This window comes from Nanorana parkeri, unplaced genomic scaffold (genome assembly GCF_000935625.1).
Source record: "Nanorana parkeri isolate BGI_ZX_2015 unplaced genomic scaffold, ASM93562v1 scaffold1341, whole genome shotgun sequence".
NCBI classification, from domain to species: domain Eukaryota; kingdom Metazoa; phylum Chordata; class Amphibia; order Anura; family Dicroglossidae; genus Nanorana; species Nanorana parkeri.
Genome location: NW_017307609.1, coordinates 230,517 through 249,082, shown reverse-complemented (window position 1 = coordinate 249,082; position 18,566 = coordinate 230,517). Strand labels below are relative to the sequence as shown.

Genomic DNA, 18,566 nt, shown 5'->3' with positions numbered 1-18,566 from the left:
TATAACAAGGGGAATATTATATTTGTGCTGGGGAGGGGGTGATGTGCAACGTTGAGAAATGTATTATTGTGTTTTAAGCTGCCCATACACCTTACCACCATCGCACGACTTTCGTTGTGCGATGGATGTTAAGGTGATTAAAATTTAGTACGAGCTGCCCATCTTGGACAGGCAGATCGTACTTGCGATCATCGCAAGCCCTCCCTGCTGAGGGGAGGGCTTCTGATATTTGCAGTGTAGAGCATGCAGTGAGCGCTTGCGGCCCGTGCGGCATTAGTCTTCCGACCACGCCACCAACCCGCCAAGAAACACACTAAAGCCAAGCACATAAGAGGGATGCCAGACCATGCAATATTTTAAACAGTGGAATCAGACATGCCCACTTTAAAGGCATCAGCACTGCCGTGGCCTGTATGCAACACTCTAAAGTGGCCCTTTGGCTGGGTTCACACCTGGGCGTTCCAAATAGGGGCGTTTTATGCTCGTTTTTTCAGCACGTTTCAAATCAAGTTTTTTTGTTCACTGAAACGCGCGTTTGACGCTCGTTTTTTAACCTCAATGGCGGTATGATTTTTTTCCCCCTTTTTTTTCCTCTATCTATTCTTTTTACTCTTTTAAACTTTCCGCCGGTCCTGCCCCCCTGCGAAGCGGACGCTCGCAAGGGACGGAACCCGGTAGACGGCAGCGGCCGGAGGACACACCGGGGATTGCAGACAAGGTAAGACCTACGCTGTATTCCAGAGTGTGGCTCGGGGTTACCGCTTTGTTAACCCCGAGCCAGACTCGGGAATACCAATGGATACGCGCTGAAATACGCCCCGCTTTGTTAATCCCGAGCCAGACTCGGGAATACCAATGGATACGCGCTGAAATACGCCCCTGTACTATTTCGGATGTAGGGCATTTTCAGTGCGACAGATCGTGCTGAAATACGCCCCGGTGGGAACCATGACCATAGCACTCAATAGGATTTCACTTGAGCATTTTTCAGCGCTTCGATCAGCGCTGAAAAACACCCAGGTGTGAACCCAGCCTTAAATCCCCCCCGACTAAAAATAACAAACAGCTCTGCATGCTAAAAAGAAATGATCTTACATTGATTAGCTAAACATTTTTTTTTCCCCCACTTACTGGTCCACTTTCGCACAAATTATGTAATTAAGCACAAGCATTGCATTCTGGGAAGGTTACATCAGCAGAGCATTGCTTGGAAACCTCATCTGTAATCTCATGAGATCTCAGGGAAAGGCATTTTCCTCCCCTGGGATAATGTGCATGGTCACATGTGCCACAGGGATTTCTTAAAATGATTGGAATGTACATGGCTTAACCATACTTAAATCTATAAAATTATTCTACAGTTTTTCTTGTGTTTAAGAAAAACAAAAATGTTACCTGAAGACACATCTTCTTTCTTTGTTATTATGTGGTCCTTAGTAAATTTAACTCTTTGATGTGCTTCTATACAGGTCTTACAGAGCCATTCTCCACATTCCCCACAAAAGCCAACAGCACTTGCATTATCTTCACAGCTTGTACAAACCTAATCCAAAAAAAAAAAAAAAGCATTCAGATTAATTTAGACTTTATGCACATGCCGAGGGGTAGTGATGAGGGAGAAAAACATTAAAAATTGCTGAAAAGTTACCTGGAGCGTTACCTTGCATACAAAAACTCTGTATTGTACTTGCATTTATGCTTTCTTATTAACTTACAGCACTAGTAGCAAATAAACCATAGTAGCAAGGTCATTATCCCCATATTCGGTCTAAAGATGCACATACTGAGAATTTTTGTAATCATCTGGAATAAACTGCAACCTTGGTAGTTAAAGTAGAGTTTAATTTTTAATGTTCACTTTACTTGAAATTGTTCTTTAACAACACCCTGAGGAGGGCTCAACAAATCCCAGGTGCCAGGTCGCCAATGCGACTAGAAATTGTGTCCTGGTGCCTGGGCTTTTGTCAGCCAGTTCACTGTACCTGTGTTTCTTCTCCCACTGCCACCACAATAACTTCCATCCTCCTCCCCGCTGCAGACTCAGACTTTCAACAGCCTCTCCTCACAGGCTGTAAACGGCTACAGTGGTCTGTCAGCCTGTGAGGAAAGATTGCTGACAGTCTGTAGCGGGGAGGAGAACGGCATAGTTTTTGTGGTGGCAGCAGCAGCGGTTGGAGAAGAAACAGAGGACCAACATCGCCTTATATCCATTACAAGGGGTGGGAGTGTCTTGTACTCTACAGAAGGCAGCTGGGAAAGAGGGATAGCAGTTTTTCAGTTCAGCGGACAAGAAGTCACAAGGACCATGAAAATCTAGAAAGATCTAAAAGTATTTTCTGTACTTACAGAAAATGTACTTCACCTGACAAAAGAAAACAAATGCAGCTACCAAATCAAAAGTGCTGTAATATATCACATTCTTGTTTGGGAGTTTAAGTATCTTAACAAGCTAAAAATAAAAATGCAGAAAGCAATTTCTAATGTACAGTAGCAAAGCAGCCAATAAACAGTTTTTACATTTATTCTAAAGCAATGGTAGCCAACCAGTGGTCCTCCAGCTGTAGTGAAACTATACATCCCATGATGCATCTCTCTCCTGGAGTCATGTCTGTGGCTGTGAGAATATTGCAATGGCTCATGGGATTTGTAGTTCCACCATAGCTGGAGGACCACTGGTTGGATACCACTGTTGTAAAGCACACGCATGCAACAAAGCACAAACCAGGCATGAAAAAAAAGCTTGGAGTTATTACACAGAAGTATGAATGAAACCTACAACCTTTTCCCCATTAGAAAATGTTTAAATATGAATTGTATTGTATGTATTTTAAAAACAAGATATTGTATATGAAAAAGTCATCCTTGACAAGAGCAAGATACCTACCACCTACATCAGCTGATTTCTATAAAGTGAACAGTCCGAGTAATTAAATATCCCAATATCTGGGTCCATTTATAGCACATGCATAGCTAGCTGAAAGGAGTCAAGATTAGACAACTCCCCCTTTCTGGTTTGCTAGCACAAATGGTCAAAAGCAAGCAAGAAACCATGCTGGCATCACCAATTTAAAAGCCCAGTAGGCTCTGCAAAGTATCATGGAAGAAACTGGTACTAAAAGCTTATTTTTCAAACAAAATTCTTTCATACAAGTGTGAAATATCTGAATCTTAGTTTTTAAACTTGCAAACCCTTTAAAAGATACCCTGTCACAAGTCCTCAAAGTTAAAATTAAATATCTGTAACAGAGCAGTGTCAGATCCCTAGTTGCCTCAGCCTTGCTCCTACATCACATGTGTGTTGCTCCCGGCTCAGACGAGTTGTCATATGACAGTGCTGAGGCTGACAGCAGAAACTGGGCAGAAAGGAGAACCACAGCAACAATAAGAGCCAGAATTATGCTTTTATACACCAGTACTGAAACATACTACGTATTGATTCAGAGCTTTAACTGTATATTTTGCTATCACATAGGGGAGGGTTTATTAGCCCCCGTATGTGATAGCAATAAAGTTTAGTGAAAAACAAAAAAAATTAAAGTCCCCCCGAAAAATTTTAAGTTACACATAAAAAGGAATGTAAAAAATTATTTTTTTTTTTAAAGTCCCCACCCATACATACACGCATGCATACATGCGTCGGGGGCGCATACGTGCAAAAAAGACGATTGCGCCCATTACGCCGCATATGTTACATATCGCCGCGAACGTCGCAGTGAGAGCAATAAGTCTAGGGCCATCAATCACTGATAACACTAAACTGATGAGCGGTAAAAACGTTTAAAGCGTCGCCTATGGCTAATTTTGGTTGCGGTCGTTTTCTGCGATGTCGCGGGTGCGCGCAATTTTAAAGCTTGACATGTTTGGTGTCTATTTAACCGACGTGACCCGATCTTTTATATTTGACCAAAAAACTGGGTAATAATCAATGTTTCCTAACAATGTTAAAAAAAACTTATTTTTTTCACAATTTTCAGTAATTTTTCCTAATTATAACAAAAAATAAAACCCCCAGTGGTGATTAAATACCACCAAAAGAAAGCTCTATCTGTCCCCAAAAAATGGTGTAAAATTCATTTCAGTACAGCGTTGCATCAACGTCAAAGTATCGCAGCGCTGAATACTGAAAAATGGCCTGGCCAGGAAGGGGGTCTAAACACCTGGTCTTGAAGTGGTTAAGGGCTGCTGTTGTCACATCCAGCAGGTGTTTGAGTTCCGCTTTATCTGCAGCACAAGGCAGATCTATACTGGACAGTGGATTCAATGTTATAGGTTAAATGCTTTAAAAAGCTGGAGGAAAACCCTTTTAAAATTAAGGTCTGAGCAGAGTGGCTCTTTAACAGCTTCAGCCCGTCAAAAAAACATCCTGGTCCTGAAGCGGTTATACCAAGAACACAGCTGCTGCAGCTGTATACTTGCTTTCATTTTAAACAGCCGGTGATGGGCCATTTAGATACAAGTACTTGTACGGTGCGGCCGAATGAGTTTCCCCCCGCCCCCACCCCTCCTCCCCCAGGCTCCGCTGTCCCCTGTGCAGGCCCAGGACCGGCACTGCGGGTCTCCACCAACGATCAGAGGGAGATCAGCAAGCTTCTAACCGCAGATCTCTCCTCCGATCACTAGACCCGTAAGTGATGTATATTACATCACTTCCGGTGTCACTGTGTACATTCTTCGGCTCTTGGAGCCATGAGTAGAAGCTGGTGAAGCAGATCTCTGCTTCATCAGCTTTTCTTTGGGGTCCCTAGATTACATTAGGGGTCTAAAACACCCCTTGTCTCCATAAAGTAGGACCTGTCACGTAATTTTTGCTATTACATAGAGTTTGTTTGCCCCCTATGTGATAACTTTATTGCCAAGAGCAAAAGAATGTAAAAAAAAATTTAGTGACAAACTTTTTTTTAAATGAAAAAAAAAAAAGAAGTCGCCCCCACCCCCACCCACAAACAGACGTCGGGTGTCTTACGTGCAACAACAAGAATTGTGCTACACGTTACATATCGCCATGAACGTCGGAGTAAGCGCAATAATTCCAAGGCCATTAATCACTGCTTACACTAAATTGATGAGCAGTAAATGCTTTTAAAGCGTCGCCTATATGAAATTTGGGGTATTGTAGTTTTTTCCAGTTTCACAGACGCACGCAATTAATAAGGCTTGACATGTTTGGTATAAATGTAACCGGACTTGACCACACCTTTTACATTTTACCAAAAAATGGATATTCTATTCTGTTTCTGTGCATTAAATTTCATTTTAGTCTAAAATACTGGTTTGATGAACATTTGAGCAAATACCGTGCAACAAAAAATTGGGGGTTTGAAGCGTTTTTTCTAGCCAAAAATTCAGATTTTATCATGTGTGCGCAAATAGTAAGATATTGCCTGGGACAGCAAGTGGTTAAAAGGTATAACTGACTCTCTTGGGACTACAAAATGCACACAACCAGTTCACTATACTACCAGAGAAATAAAACATATGTTAAATGTCCTACCTGCTCAGACTTTTCATCAGTGCTGTTTGGGGAATCAGAGGTGTCTTTCACAAAATAATTTTCCACTAGATCTATTTGTCTGCATTCTTGTCTGCAAACTGGACACCGTATTACGCCAACTATTAAAAAAGAATGAAAACATAGTTAGTGCAAGGTAAGCACAACACCATTCACATTTCCATGTATCTGTCTGGAAAGTACTTGTACTGTACCAATTAATCAGGGCACTTTAACACCATCATTGCGTTGGGTTAACGCTGCAATGCACATTTGTCGGTACAAATAGGACCATAACACAACAGTGTAAATGTGTTCTATGACATTCAATAATATTACTAGTACACAAATGTAAAAATCTCATCCATTTCACTAGCAGTTCTATGGTTAAATCCGTTTAGATTTTTTTGGTTAAGGAAATGTGACTGAATGTAAAGCTATGGTGCTAAGTCATCTTAATATTTTAAATGTTAGTTCTTAAAGAAAGAAGACTTTTGTTTTAAAAAGATTTAAAAATAGTATGTCTGTCATTTGTTGACAGGAAGAGTTTGATACAAAGAGGATAATTCATTAAGGTAGACTCTAGCAAAGACTACAGTCTGGTCTAAAGATTGACAGTATTCTTATAGATTCAGCCACTACAACGAAAAATCTTGAGAACCGAAATTTCTAGAAACAGATTGAATTCTAAGAAATTCACAATGTTTTGCCCTTTCTAAAAACGTCTTATAGCTATATGGACTGAGCTACATAGACAATAGTAAGACTATGAAAAATAACTGGCCACTATCAGCATCCGAGGAAAAGCATTTAATTGAATAAACCTAAATTTACACAGGCAACTATCAACTGGCCATCTGTGCAACTGATCATCCCAATTGTGCATTGCCACAATTATTTCAGTAGCCTCAGTGATGTACAGCAGGGCTCAAAATTTCCACTCGCCCCCTCGCAATTTGCGAGTGAAAATTGCGTGGGGGGAGAGTGGCTTCTCTTTCAGAAACTATTGATAGTAAATATTTTAATTCAATTTCTTTTCAATTTTAAAAGGGAAATGTCAGGGGTCTGTTTGGACCCCTAATATTTCCCCAAAGCCCCCAACAGTAAAAAAAATAAATAAATCATAAAAATTAATAATAAAAATGTAAAATAATTTTAAAAAATGAAAACTGCTCCCCCCACACGCATATTATTAGACATGTGCGAAGACTAAAAATTAATTTCAGATGAAATGTGTATGTGTAATGCTCTGCGTTGTGCTGTGGCTGTATGTGTGTTGTGCTGTGTGCGCGTTGTGCCCTGTGTGTGTGTGTTATGCAGGGCAACTGGTGGCGAGTAACTTTGAAGGCCTGGCTAGGCCAGCTCAGGACCTGAAATTTTGAGCCCTGATGTACAGTACGTGGTCTTTCAATTTTCTAGTCAACCTCGATGGACATGTGTCTTTTTTCAACCTGTCCAACTATGTAACTATGTAAATGGTGCAATGCCTGGAAGAAATAAGACATGAAAATACCATACAGCCATTTTTTAGGGTTAGTTCACCCCAGAAACTGCATCACAACTGCGTGCATCTGCGCAGTTGCTTTGCGATCCGTTTTGACGTGTTTGTGATGCGTTCAGATGAGTTTTTTCCCCCTGCATGTCCCTGGATGATGCCACAATCAATTCGGTTTTTTTATGCGTTCCATTGCGTTTGCATGCGTTCTGATGCGTTCCGGTGCAGTTAGATGCAGCTAAAATAGGACAAGCAGCACTTTTTCTGACTGCATCTGAACGGACTGCAATGGTGTGAATACAGCACGAGAAAGCCCAAAGGAAAGCATAGTGATGTATCTTGGCTGCAGCAGTCAAACTGAATGGACTGCATCACAACTGCATATGGAGTGAACTAGCCCTAAAGCCAAGCATGAGTTGTGGCGGTGCAATAAATACCAACTTTATGGAGCTCATTGCATGATAAATTGTACCTATTGGGGTCATGTCCCCACATGGTAAAAAGGGGGGAGGGGTATGGAGAGTTCTGCGATTCCAAATCATGAAAAGTATGAGAAAGCAATCATTAGGGATACCGGTTTTTAAAAAAACATTTCTGATACTTGCCGATACCAGCATCCCAGAATACCGTGGACCCGCCTTATCAGGAAGGCCGGGCAGTGGGTCATGATTAACCACCGCCCAGCTTCCTGATTGCCTGGGAAGCCAGAGTCTATCAACATAACACCAGCCTGAGGATCCGAAGGAGCCTGGCTTCCTAACCAATAAGGAAACCAGGGTTCGTGTTATGACTCGTCTCCGATTGGCTAGAAAGCCAGATTTACTAATCAGGAAGCCGGGAGGCGGTTCATGACGTGCTCCCTGGCTTCTTGATTGGTCAGTAACCCAGGCTGCCTAGCAACAAGTGAAGCCGGCTTGCTAGCCAATCAGGAAGCCGAGTCATAACCAGTCGCCTGGCCTTCCTGTTTGCCCAGGAAGCAGACTCCATGCTCCCTAGCAGCACTGCCTCTCTCTGACCGTAAGTTTCTGTATCAGAGGTCAGAAATTGGAGCATGCGGCCCTGTACGAGTACTCGCCCAAATACTCTGTATCAGTGCATCCCTAGTAAGCATAATGCTGCAGTTTTTTCCCCCCGACATACGCATCTAATACCATTGTGAAATTGGTATATACCCTGTTTCCTTCAGGGGGCGGAGACTAGAGCTGCAGCTAACGATTATTTTCAAAATCGGTTAGCCGATTATTAAGGTCGGTTAAATCGGATAAAATACGTTTTAAAAAATGGCTCCAGTGATGGGACTACTAGTTTGTATTGAGATTGTAGTCCATCACAGGAACAAACTTGGAGCGGTGGAAGTAAAAAAGAAAAAAAAAAAGTGTGGTGTAATATAGTGAAAGGAAAAAAGTGTAAAATTATACAGCAATGAATGCAGAAAGGCACCGGCTATAGAGGACTACAAAACCGCGCAATAGTACATTATACAGCGCAATAGTACATTATAGCTGGCGGTATTCTGCATTGCGCTGTATAATGTACTATTGCTGGGTTTTGTACTCTATAGCTAGTGGTATTCCGCATTGCACCACTGTATAATCTATTATTGCTGGGATTTGTAGTTCTCTATACAGCGCAATGCCGAATACCACCAGCTATATAGAAATACAACAAATCCCAGCAATACATTATACATACAGTGTATAATGTATTGCTGGGATTTGTATTCCCCTATAGCTGATGGTACATTGTGCTGTATAATATACACCAGAATGTACCATCAGCTATAGGGGAATACAAATCCCAGCAATACATTATAGAGCTCCATGTGGGGGGGGGAGGGCAGGCTTCCAGCAACTTGCTTCTGAGATCGGGCCTGTCTATCGGTGGCTGTCATCCCCCCACTCCTGCTCCTCCTTACTTCTTCTCCCCGCGTCCCTGTGCCGATCGTGGATGTGGGCGGGCGGTGAGCGTGAGGCGGGGAGGAGGTGCGGCGTGTGGATGCAGGCAGGTGGGTCTGGCAGCTTTAATCCTACAGGTTGTTCAGATAACCTTCACCTCTTATTGTGATCATGTGAATAGCACCCTCATACTGAAACAAGACTACAAGCCTCCAAGCAGAAGCAAAGTGATATTTTGATTTTGGTTGGGGTGTAAAGGTCAGTGCTCAAAAGAGTAACTAAGTTTTACTTTTCTATTTGGCCATGTTAAGCAAGTTTTACTGAAATGAAAATGGGGAGTCACCAGCTTTTTAATTCAACAAAACAAATGCATCTCTATACAGAGCAATGCAGAATACCACCAGCTATATAGAAATACAACAAATTCCAGCAATACATTATACATACAGTGTATAATGTGTTGCTGGGATTTGTATTCCCCTATAGCTGATGGTACATTGTGCTGTATAATATACACCAGAATGTACCATCAGCTATAGGGGAATACAAATCCCAGCAATACATTATAGAGCTCCATGTGGGGGGGGGAGGGCAGGCTTCCAGCAACTTGCTTCTGAGATCGGGCCTGTCTATCGGTGGCTGTCATCCCCCCACTCCTGCTCCTCCTTACTTCTTCTCCCCGCGTCCCTGTGCCGATCGTGGATGTGGGCGGGCGGTGAGCGTGAGGCGGGGAGGAGGTGCGGCGTGTGGATGCAGGCAGGTGGGTCTGGCAGCTTTAATCCTACAGGTTGTTCAGATAACCTTCACCTCTTATTGTGATCATGTGAATAGCACCCTCATACTGAAACAAGACTACAAGCCTCCAAGCAGAAGCAAAGTGATATTTTGATTTTGGTTGGGGTGTAAAGGTCAGTGCTCAAAAGAGTAACTAAGTTTTACTTTTCTATTTGGCCATGTTAAGCAAGTTTTACTGAAATGAAAATGGGGAGTCACCAGCTTTTTAATTCAACAAAACAAATGCATCTTTTCTAGGCAAACAATTCAGGCATTGCTACAGAATTCTAAATACCTCCCCAGACAATATGACACAGGTAGTGACAAACATTTCTGTACACATGGTGATATCGTCATACCAACCAAACAATTCAGTCTCCATGGGATGTGACAAACCAAATGGCAACATATACTGATAATTGGTTGCCTTCTATTGAAAAACACAGGCGACTTAATTTTGCAATCAACAAAACGCAAAAAAAGTCCAGACTGTTTAAAATTGCCTCTGAGACTGAACACAAATCAAAGCTATTCCAAAAAAGAACAAAAAACTGCTCTAAGGGGGAATTCCTATCGCCCAACGCCCGAACATGTAGTTCCGGCCGAGTAGTTTTTTGTTTTTATCCTACTTTTAGCCCCGCTTTGGGCAAGCAGCAGTGCCAAATGTAGAGGGGGGAGCAGTTTTCTACAAGTGATCTTGAGCGGCTGTACGCCTCTCAATCACTTGTAGGCAGCCTAATTCTAACTCGCCTCACGTCTCACTCTCCAGCCGCACACCTGTGTCCCCAGTCGCTGTCTCTCCCTGCCCGCCGTGGTCTTCCGGGTCGCCCACTCTTCGGGGGACCCGAGACCATGGCAAATTATATCGGGATGGAGAGCGAGGAGCATAGCGGAAAATGTCCGTTTTGCTCCGTGTGAGCACTGACAGGAATGCTGCACTCGCAGCCTTTGTCACAGGAGAACGAGCACAGTGCTGTGCTCGAACTGCTGTATTGGAGGTGACAGGGTCAATAAAGAGAACCTGTCACCTTCAAATGCTATCACACAGGGGCTTGTTAGCTCCTGTGTGATAGCAATAAAGTTAAGTGTAAAAATATAATAAAAGTGTAAATACAAAAACGTAAAAAAATTAAAAAAAAAATTAAAAAAAGTAACAATTAAAAACCAACCCCGATGCACCACCATCTGCATGTGAATAAACACATGCATAGGGCATTGTGTGTGTGTGTTGGTGCAGAGTGGGCGATCCGTGAGGCAATCGTGCACGAAACCATGCGGATGGCCGGGCGGTCACAGAATCGCACATTCTTAATTTCGGTCGCAAATTGCAAGCACACGTTGGTCAGTGCTGTCACCTGATGACGCTGACCAATGAGAAGCGCTTCTTAGCACTGCTAAATACAGTTTTGGTTACATTTTATTTTTTTGTATCAGGACAAGTAGATTCTCATGAGGGACAAGTAGATCGGGCAAAAAGTTGCACATTGTGTGTTGCAAAAAGAAGGACATGTACTTTTTTTTTGCGATTGCCGCATGAATACTCTAAGGAACCATTCCCCTTTTCCAACAAACGTGGTTGTTTTAAATGCCACCACTGCAACATATGCAACTCAATGATTTGTGGAGAGTCATTCTCTCATCCCTACAATGGTAAGAAATACACCATTAACCTCCCTGGCGGTCTGATTATTTATTTTTTAATTCCCGCCGGTTCCGCCCCCTTGCCACGCAGACGCTCGCATAAGAGTATATAAATAAAAACTGACCAAAATAAGCACCTAAGCAGTCTTATATGGCATGTCTGGAACATCTTAGTCTGCAATTGGCTCCATACATTTGTGTAAATTGTGTTAATTATCCAACAGTGATCAACAAAGACTTTCGGCAACAGAGCTCGCCAAACTGATTTTAAGTACATGCCCTAGCATAGATTCTGAATTGGATTGAGAGCTGGACTCACTGTCACTCCAGACAGTTACGATTCCCAAGACAGTTACGTTCAAGGCATGCCTTTTGGTGATATTTGTCACTGCTGTCATTGTGCTTATGTTAGTTCAACTGAACTTTCAAGCCCCCAAACAGCCGGTGTCACATGTGCGGAACCATGGCTAGTGTCATAGCTAATCACATGAGTGGGACCATGGAAATTGCAAACCTAAATAGAGGCTAAGACGTTGTCTTCTTAGAAAGTAAAGGACAGGATGCTTTCACTCTGCCTTAACATTGTTTTAAGCAAATCTTGTGTAGTTTTGGCTTGGGGTCATTGTCTTTTTGAAAGACAAATCATTAACCAAGGCTCAGATTTTGCTTTCCTGGCATTTTTCAGCATTCATCCTACCTTCTAACCTCAAAAAGGTCTTCCAGGGCCTACTGCAGAGAAACATCCCCACAGCCTAATAATGCTACCACCAGGATTCATGGTGGAAATGGTGCTTAAGAACTTAATGGCTAATGGGCTTATGTGAATGGTTAATTGCTTATGTGAATCATGGCATTTAGCATGTATCAAAAAGGCTTAATTTTGGTCTCAGACTATAGAATTTTCTCCCTGACTTTCCCATATGTCTTCTGAGAAAACAAGAGTTACAATGACATGTGAATTTTATTAAAAGCTTATATTTAAGCTAGTATCTTGACAGCTGCTGGCGACTGTGCTCTTCCTTGAGATCTTGAATTTGACAGGAAGTTCAAGAAAGCTGATCTGAGAGAGTTGGAACTGTTTGGGAACATGGTGACTAAGTTTGTTGGGCAATGTATATTTATTTGATCTGGATTCATTATTGAAAAAAAAAGTGAGAGTTTAATAATACTTTACTGTTAACCATGCATATTTTTAATAACTCTCGATTAGCTGACTTTTGCAAAAAAAAGCTACTCAAAAAAGACACTTAAAAGCCTGGCAAATGTTTATTGGGAAAATATCTGCAAAAAATATCCAAAAACCATATACACAAACAATATATGACACTACTAGGATGACAAAAATAGTTAATTTTACTCAGTACATGCCAAGTAGCTCACCTTGTGAAATTCAGCAAGAATAGACTAATATTGGCAAAACTAGCACAAACATTCTAAAAGATAGAATGGCCTTTTGAAGTTCAGTTCAAAAGGTACGTTATTCTTTAATAATGGCATTAAAATCAATGATTACATCAAAAGGAAAAATGGCCTAATGCCAACCATCATCCATCAGTGTTTCAACTTTATAGAACACTGCCATGAATATACAAAAAAAAAAGAAAAGCTGCTGTCAAAAAGATTACAAATCCATCAGTATCTAATTAGTTTATGCTTTAGAATTCACAGGGAATAGATATGATCTAAACACCCATGAAGAAGAATATGGAGGCATTATAAGAAATCATTTATGCTAACGTGCTCAAGTGAAAAATTGTTAGTCCAACCTTAAAGTAGACCTACCATCAGATATATATTTTTTCATATTACATGTATTACTAAGTAATAAGTGTACAGGTATAAGTGTAACAATTACAGGCATTACCACCTAGCTTTTCTACAGGCAATGCACTCATCTGTTTTTTTTTCTCCAGAAAGATGGAGCCATATTTGCACAGCTATGATCCATCGTGCAGCATCTTCTTCCTGGGCCAAGATGCTGTCTCATGGATGAAACAATTCGGTAAATACTGATGCCTGTGCAGTTCCATCCTGCTTGCAGCAGACCAATAACATTATCTCAGGCAAAGTCACTTGACCTCAAAAACTGTTTAATGATAAAAGAGCTTTTTTTTTTTTTTAAATACTATTTTTATTGTTACATGTCGGGAATTTATTCATGCACACTTTCAAAGTGTTTGAAATATCCACTTTAAAGTACAACTGTACGAGTGGTACAAACAGTCTTTTAATGAATAAATACCTCCTACTATTCAGTGCAGCCTACCTAGTCTTAGGCTGGGCACACACCTTACAACCATCGCAAGGTACTTAAAAAAATAACGTACAATCTGCCTATCTTGCAAAGGCAGATCGTACTTCCGATGATCGCGAGCCACGCCCCCTGAGGGGCGGGCTTCCGATGACCACAATGCCGAACGGCAGTGTGCGATTGCGCACAGCGGCCCGTACGGCTTTTATCGTACGAACATGCCACAAACCCGCCAAACATTGTACGATGCTCAGCGGGTTTTCGAACATGTCCGTAAGTTAAAAGTCGTGCGACCTAACAGTAGTAGAGGTCGCACGGCTTCCACGCACCTTACGATAATCGTACGATCGCGGGATTTCCCGCGATTAGTGTACGATGTGTGGGGACCTTTATACTTACCTTGGTCCTCAATCCAGCAACCTTCACTGTGTGGCCCTGCACAGACATTCTGAAAATGCCCTAGTCAGGTCCTCTTCCTCCTGCCCACCAGTGGCATGTCCCCATTCATTCAGGGAGGGATGTGCAGGATAGCTGGAGTAAGGCTCCCTATAGGCATGCATAGGATCAGTGCTGGAATTCACAGGCTAAAAGAACCCTGTAAGGATGTAATTCGACAAGAGGGTCACACAATGATCGTTAGCTCGAGGACAGAGACAGGGTGACCGGCACCCACCACAGTTGTCCACAAGTTACAGTTGTCCTTTAAAGTGCATTTCCCCTTTTGCTGTCAAAATTGGGAAAAGCCCTCTAAGTTTGTTATGTGTTCCTATTTACACACCATTCCAAAAAATAATAATTATATATATTTATTTATTTTTCCCTTTTAGATGTGCGCAGTAGATTTTTGCAAGCTTCTCCCTCAATTTCAGTAATCGCAAACTCTGACTATCTCTATAGAAAGACTAAGGACAAACTGAGCTCCGACTCATTAACATACAATGCTTCCATGCTGCGTTGCTAGGGCAGACAGTGTTGAAATCTGGTTTACTGATAATGAGATCAGACAGGGTTGATTATGTTCAGTGCAGAGGACAGATTTTGAATGGAGTATGTTTTGTGCAAGAACCAATTTAATTTTTTTTGCTTTAGTGTTTGTATACGCTAACAAAAGCTAAACTTTGGACGAAAAAAATGTAATCCAAATATACTTATTTACAGACAGTCCCCAAGTTACATACATCCGACTTACACACAACTCCAACTTACAAACGGAGGCTACAGCAGGGGTAGTTGAAATGCTACCATGCCGCGAGGAGTGCTTGCCTTTTTTGGGTCTGGTTCATAGTGCTGTACATACATTACAGGAAGTTGGCTCTTGTTAGACGTGCAAGACAAGGGGCCCACCTCTTCTTCCGGGTTACTGTGAGGTTTTTACTGCTGTCTGTATCCTCATTAGAAAGATTTAATCTCACTTCCATGAGACAACAGGAAGTGAGAGGAAATCTACCCCTAGGAAGGGAAATTCACTCCTGTAAAGAGTTATACGAAAAAAGGTGTCTCCACCAAAGCTAAACCCAAAATGTTCAAAATCCAAAAATGTCACAGGGACAGAAAGTGAGGCGAAATCTTCGGAACAGGGGCACACACAGCAACACAAAAACTTTACCGGGGGTTAACCTTTAGCCATGCTATCCAAAAGAAACAAAAAAACATTTTGTTGGCTGGAGTTACACTTAAAAAATTTACCTGTTCCCACTTGCATACAAATTCAACTTAAGAACAAACCTACAGTCCCTATCATGTTCGTAACCCGGGGACTGTCTGTATATGGCCATAAAGGATACAAATTTACTTTGCATGAGTGAATAATGTGTGAAAACAAAAAGACCTTGATGTGTGGAAATGCCAAATCACTATAAAATGTGAAAACCCGTGTTTACAATTTAAGGCAAAACGCCATAATTAAGAAAAAAATGTATTTACTTACTACATGGTGCCACAGCCCAAGATGAACCATTATATTACAGATTCAAAGTTAGGGTGGTATGACTACTCAATTCAAATTAATATAAAAAATGTAAATTAAAAAAAAAAAACAACTTTTAAAAAAACTAAAAGGCAGTACCACATAGATATAGTAATACTTTATTCATGAATGTCACAGAGACCACCAAGGTCAGCTAGCTTAAAGTGACATTAAACCCTCAGATTTTTTTTTTACATAAAACAATACTGTAGTGTGTGCCTAAGCCCTCGTTCACACCTGAACGTTTTGTAGCGCGTTCTACGCTCGACGACCGCTCTACAAAACGCTCAAACATCTAAATCCCATTGTATTCAATGGGTCTGGTTCACACCTTGGCGTATTTCAGCCCGTCCCTAACGCGCTACAAAACAGCCAACGCCTGAAAAGGTACATGTACTACTTTGGGCCGTTTTTGTTGCGTGTTTCCATTGGGATACAGCCAAGTAGCCCTCGGAAACTCGCGTTTGTCGCGCAATTTTTTTACTGCGAATCGCGGTAAAAAAACTGCGCGACAGACGCGCATATGCAATACACCTAGGTGTGAACCAGGGCTTACTGTAATCCAAGTTTCTCTTCTCTTCGCTGCTCTTCCTTTTAAATCCTCATGTCTTCTCATGCTTGGGGAAAACTTCCCTTTGCAGCTGAGTGCCTCTTCCTGTAGTGCTGGCTCAGGTTGCAAACGTACACACAGACACCATGTAGCCATTCCTGAGACAAGGCAGTCTGCTGCAAAAAAACAGAAGAAGTTCTGCCCAGCATGAGAACAGATACAGATTTAAAAAGGAAGAGCAGCAAAGAGAAGGGAAACAACCATGGATTACAGTAAGGCGCACATTACAGTATTGTTTTATGTTAAAAAAATCTAAGGGTTTAATATCACTTTAAAGCTAAGCCTCTGGCTCCAAGCTAGGTCCCATTATCAGACATGTTACCTAAGGCATTGCCTTTGGAATGTGCAACATTACTTGACTTGTCAAATCCGCAGGTATGTGACACTGTTGGTAATGACCGAATTTTTCAGAACATATGTTCCAAATCTCAAAAACATGAATGGATTAAAAACATTTGGTTCACATAATATTTTTACAAAATACATATCCTTATCTGTGATACACCAAAAAGGTAGCTTTCTTGTATTTAGTGTTCAAAAAGAGATATCAAATAAGCTTATATCTAGCAGATAGAGATTTGAGAAAACACCCCTGAATATCAAAAATGGTTTACATACACTCACCGGCCACTTTATTAGGTACACCTGTTCAATTGCTTGGTAACACAAATTGCTAATCAGCCAATCACATGGCAGCAACTCAATGCATTTAGGCATCTAGGACATGGTGAAGACGACTTGAAGTTCAAACCGAGCATCAGAATGGGGAAGAAATGGGATTTAAGTGACTTTGAAAGTGGCATGGTTGTTGGTGCCAGACGTCTGGTCTGAGTGTTTCAAAAACTGCTGATCTACTGGGATCTTCACACACAACCATCTCTAGGGTTTACAGAGAATGGTCCAAAAAATAAATGGGCAGACTGGTTCAGGATGATTGAAAGGTAACAGTAACTCAAATAACCACTTGTTACAACCAAGGCATGCATAATACCATCTCAACGCACAACACGGTGAACCTTGAATCAGATGGGCTAAAGCAGCAGAAAACCTCACCGGGTGCCACTCCTGTCAGCTAAGAACAGGAAACGGACGGGCCTTTTACACCACTCCGTCAGCACAAATTAGGCTACAAGGCCACATCTCTGATTCCATAGCTATCTCTAAAAGGCACACGTCAAGGTTGTCCACTTTCCCCACTGCTTTTTGCATTAGCGATAGAACCCCTAGCGATTGCGATCCGTGCTAATGTTAATATTAAGGGAGTGAGCTGTGGTAGGCAGGAGCATAAGTGTGCTTTATTTGCGGATGACTTGCTCCTGTTTGTCACATCACCTTTGACCACACTCCCTAATGTCCTGTCATTGTTGACTCAATTTGCTGGGGTATCTGGATTGCGGGTCAATGCATCCAAATCATTGGCTCTTAATATCAATATCCCCCAGGAATTGTGGTCTCGGTTGTCGGAACATTTTGATTTTACTTGGTCCACACAGGCTTTGCAATATCTAGGGATTAAACTTACACCTGTCTTTTTACAACTATATAAGAAAAACTATATACCCCTGTTTCACCAACTCCGGGAGGATATGTCTCGATGGGACTACTTAAATTTGTCATGGCTGGGTCGCATTCATGCACTCAAATGACGCTGCTCCCCAAGATCCTATATTACTTTCGGGCTCTACCCATAGCTATACATAAGCCAGATCTTTTGAAATTTCAATCTTTATTAAATTTGTTTTGCATGGAAAACATCATAGACTCTCGAAAAATGTACTGCACCGTTCTAAACGGTCAGGGGGTTTGGGTGTTCCCAATCTCTTGCAATACTACAAGGCAGCGCGGGTGGCTCAGCTTTCCTCTGTGTATGACCAGGGATACACACCAGATTGGATCCTAATGGAATCTCTCTCTGCCTCGGGTACACCAATTGATGCCTTGAAGTGGATGTCCCTGAGGCAGAGGCCGGTCATTATGGCCCGACTTTGTCCTGTTCTATGATGGTATGGGACTCATTCCGAAGGCGAGGTGGGTTGGTGTCGCCTCACACACCTCTGGCTCCCGTCTTCCACAATCCTAATTTCCCCCCAGGGGGATATCCTGGAGCGTTCCATTGGTGGCAAGACAAAAGGTCTGTACCGTATATCACAGAAATCACTGCGCTGGGAATGCGTGCCTAACTACCTGATTGGACCAGCCGCAACAATGTGTATAGGTGAACAAATGTAAAGCAAATATGTTGCGCTAGGTCTATGTGAACCAACTGCACACTAAAGTGTTAATAAACAAATCTGTGTGTAAAAATTACAACAATCCGTGTGAAAAAATTGATTCAAGTGGATTATTTACATATGACTAGAAGGTTCAACACACAAACATAATAAGAATAATAAAAATCAACACTGGAACCTTCAGAATTAGTGCCAGTGATCAACCTCATTGGTTC

General features: G+C 41.8%; 1 protein-coding gene across 3 annotated transcripts in view; it reads right to left on the bottom strand.

Moving 5' to 3' along the window:
- Positions 1–18,566, bottom strand: part of TRIM33 (tripartite motif containing 33) — a 110,711-nt gene that overhangs the window by 73,150 nt on the left and 18,995 nt on the right. For all 3 annotated transcript variants that reach the window (XM_018569479.1, XM_018569477.1, XM_018569478.1), the window contains exons 2-3: positions 5,492–5,610; positions 1,396–1,543 (exon numbers count right to left, since the gene is read on the bottom strand). In XM_018569479.1, coding sequence (XP_018424981.1) covers positions 1,396–1,543; positions 5,492–5,610 — 267 coding nt within the window. The remainder of the gene's footprint in view (positions 1–1,395; positions 1,544–5,491; positions 5,611–18,566) is intronic.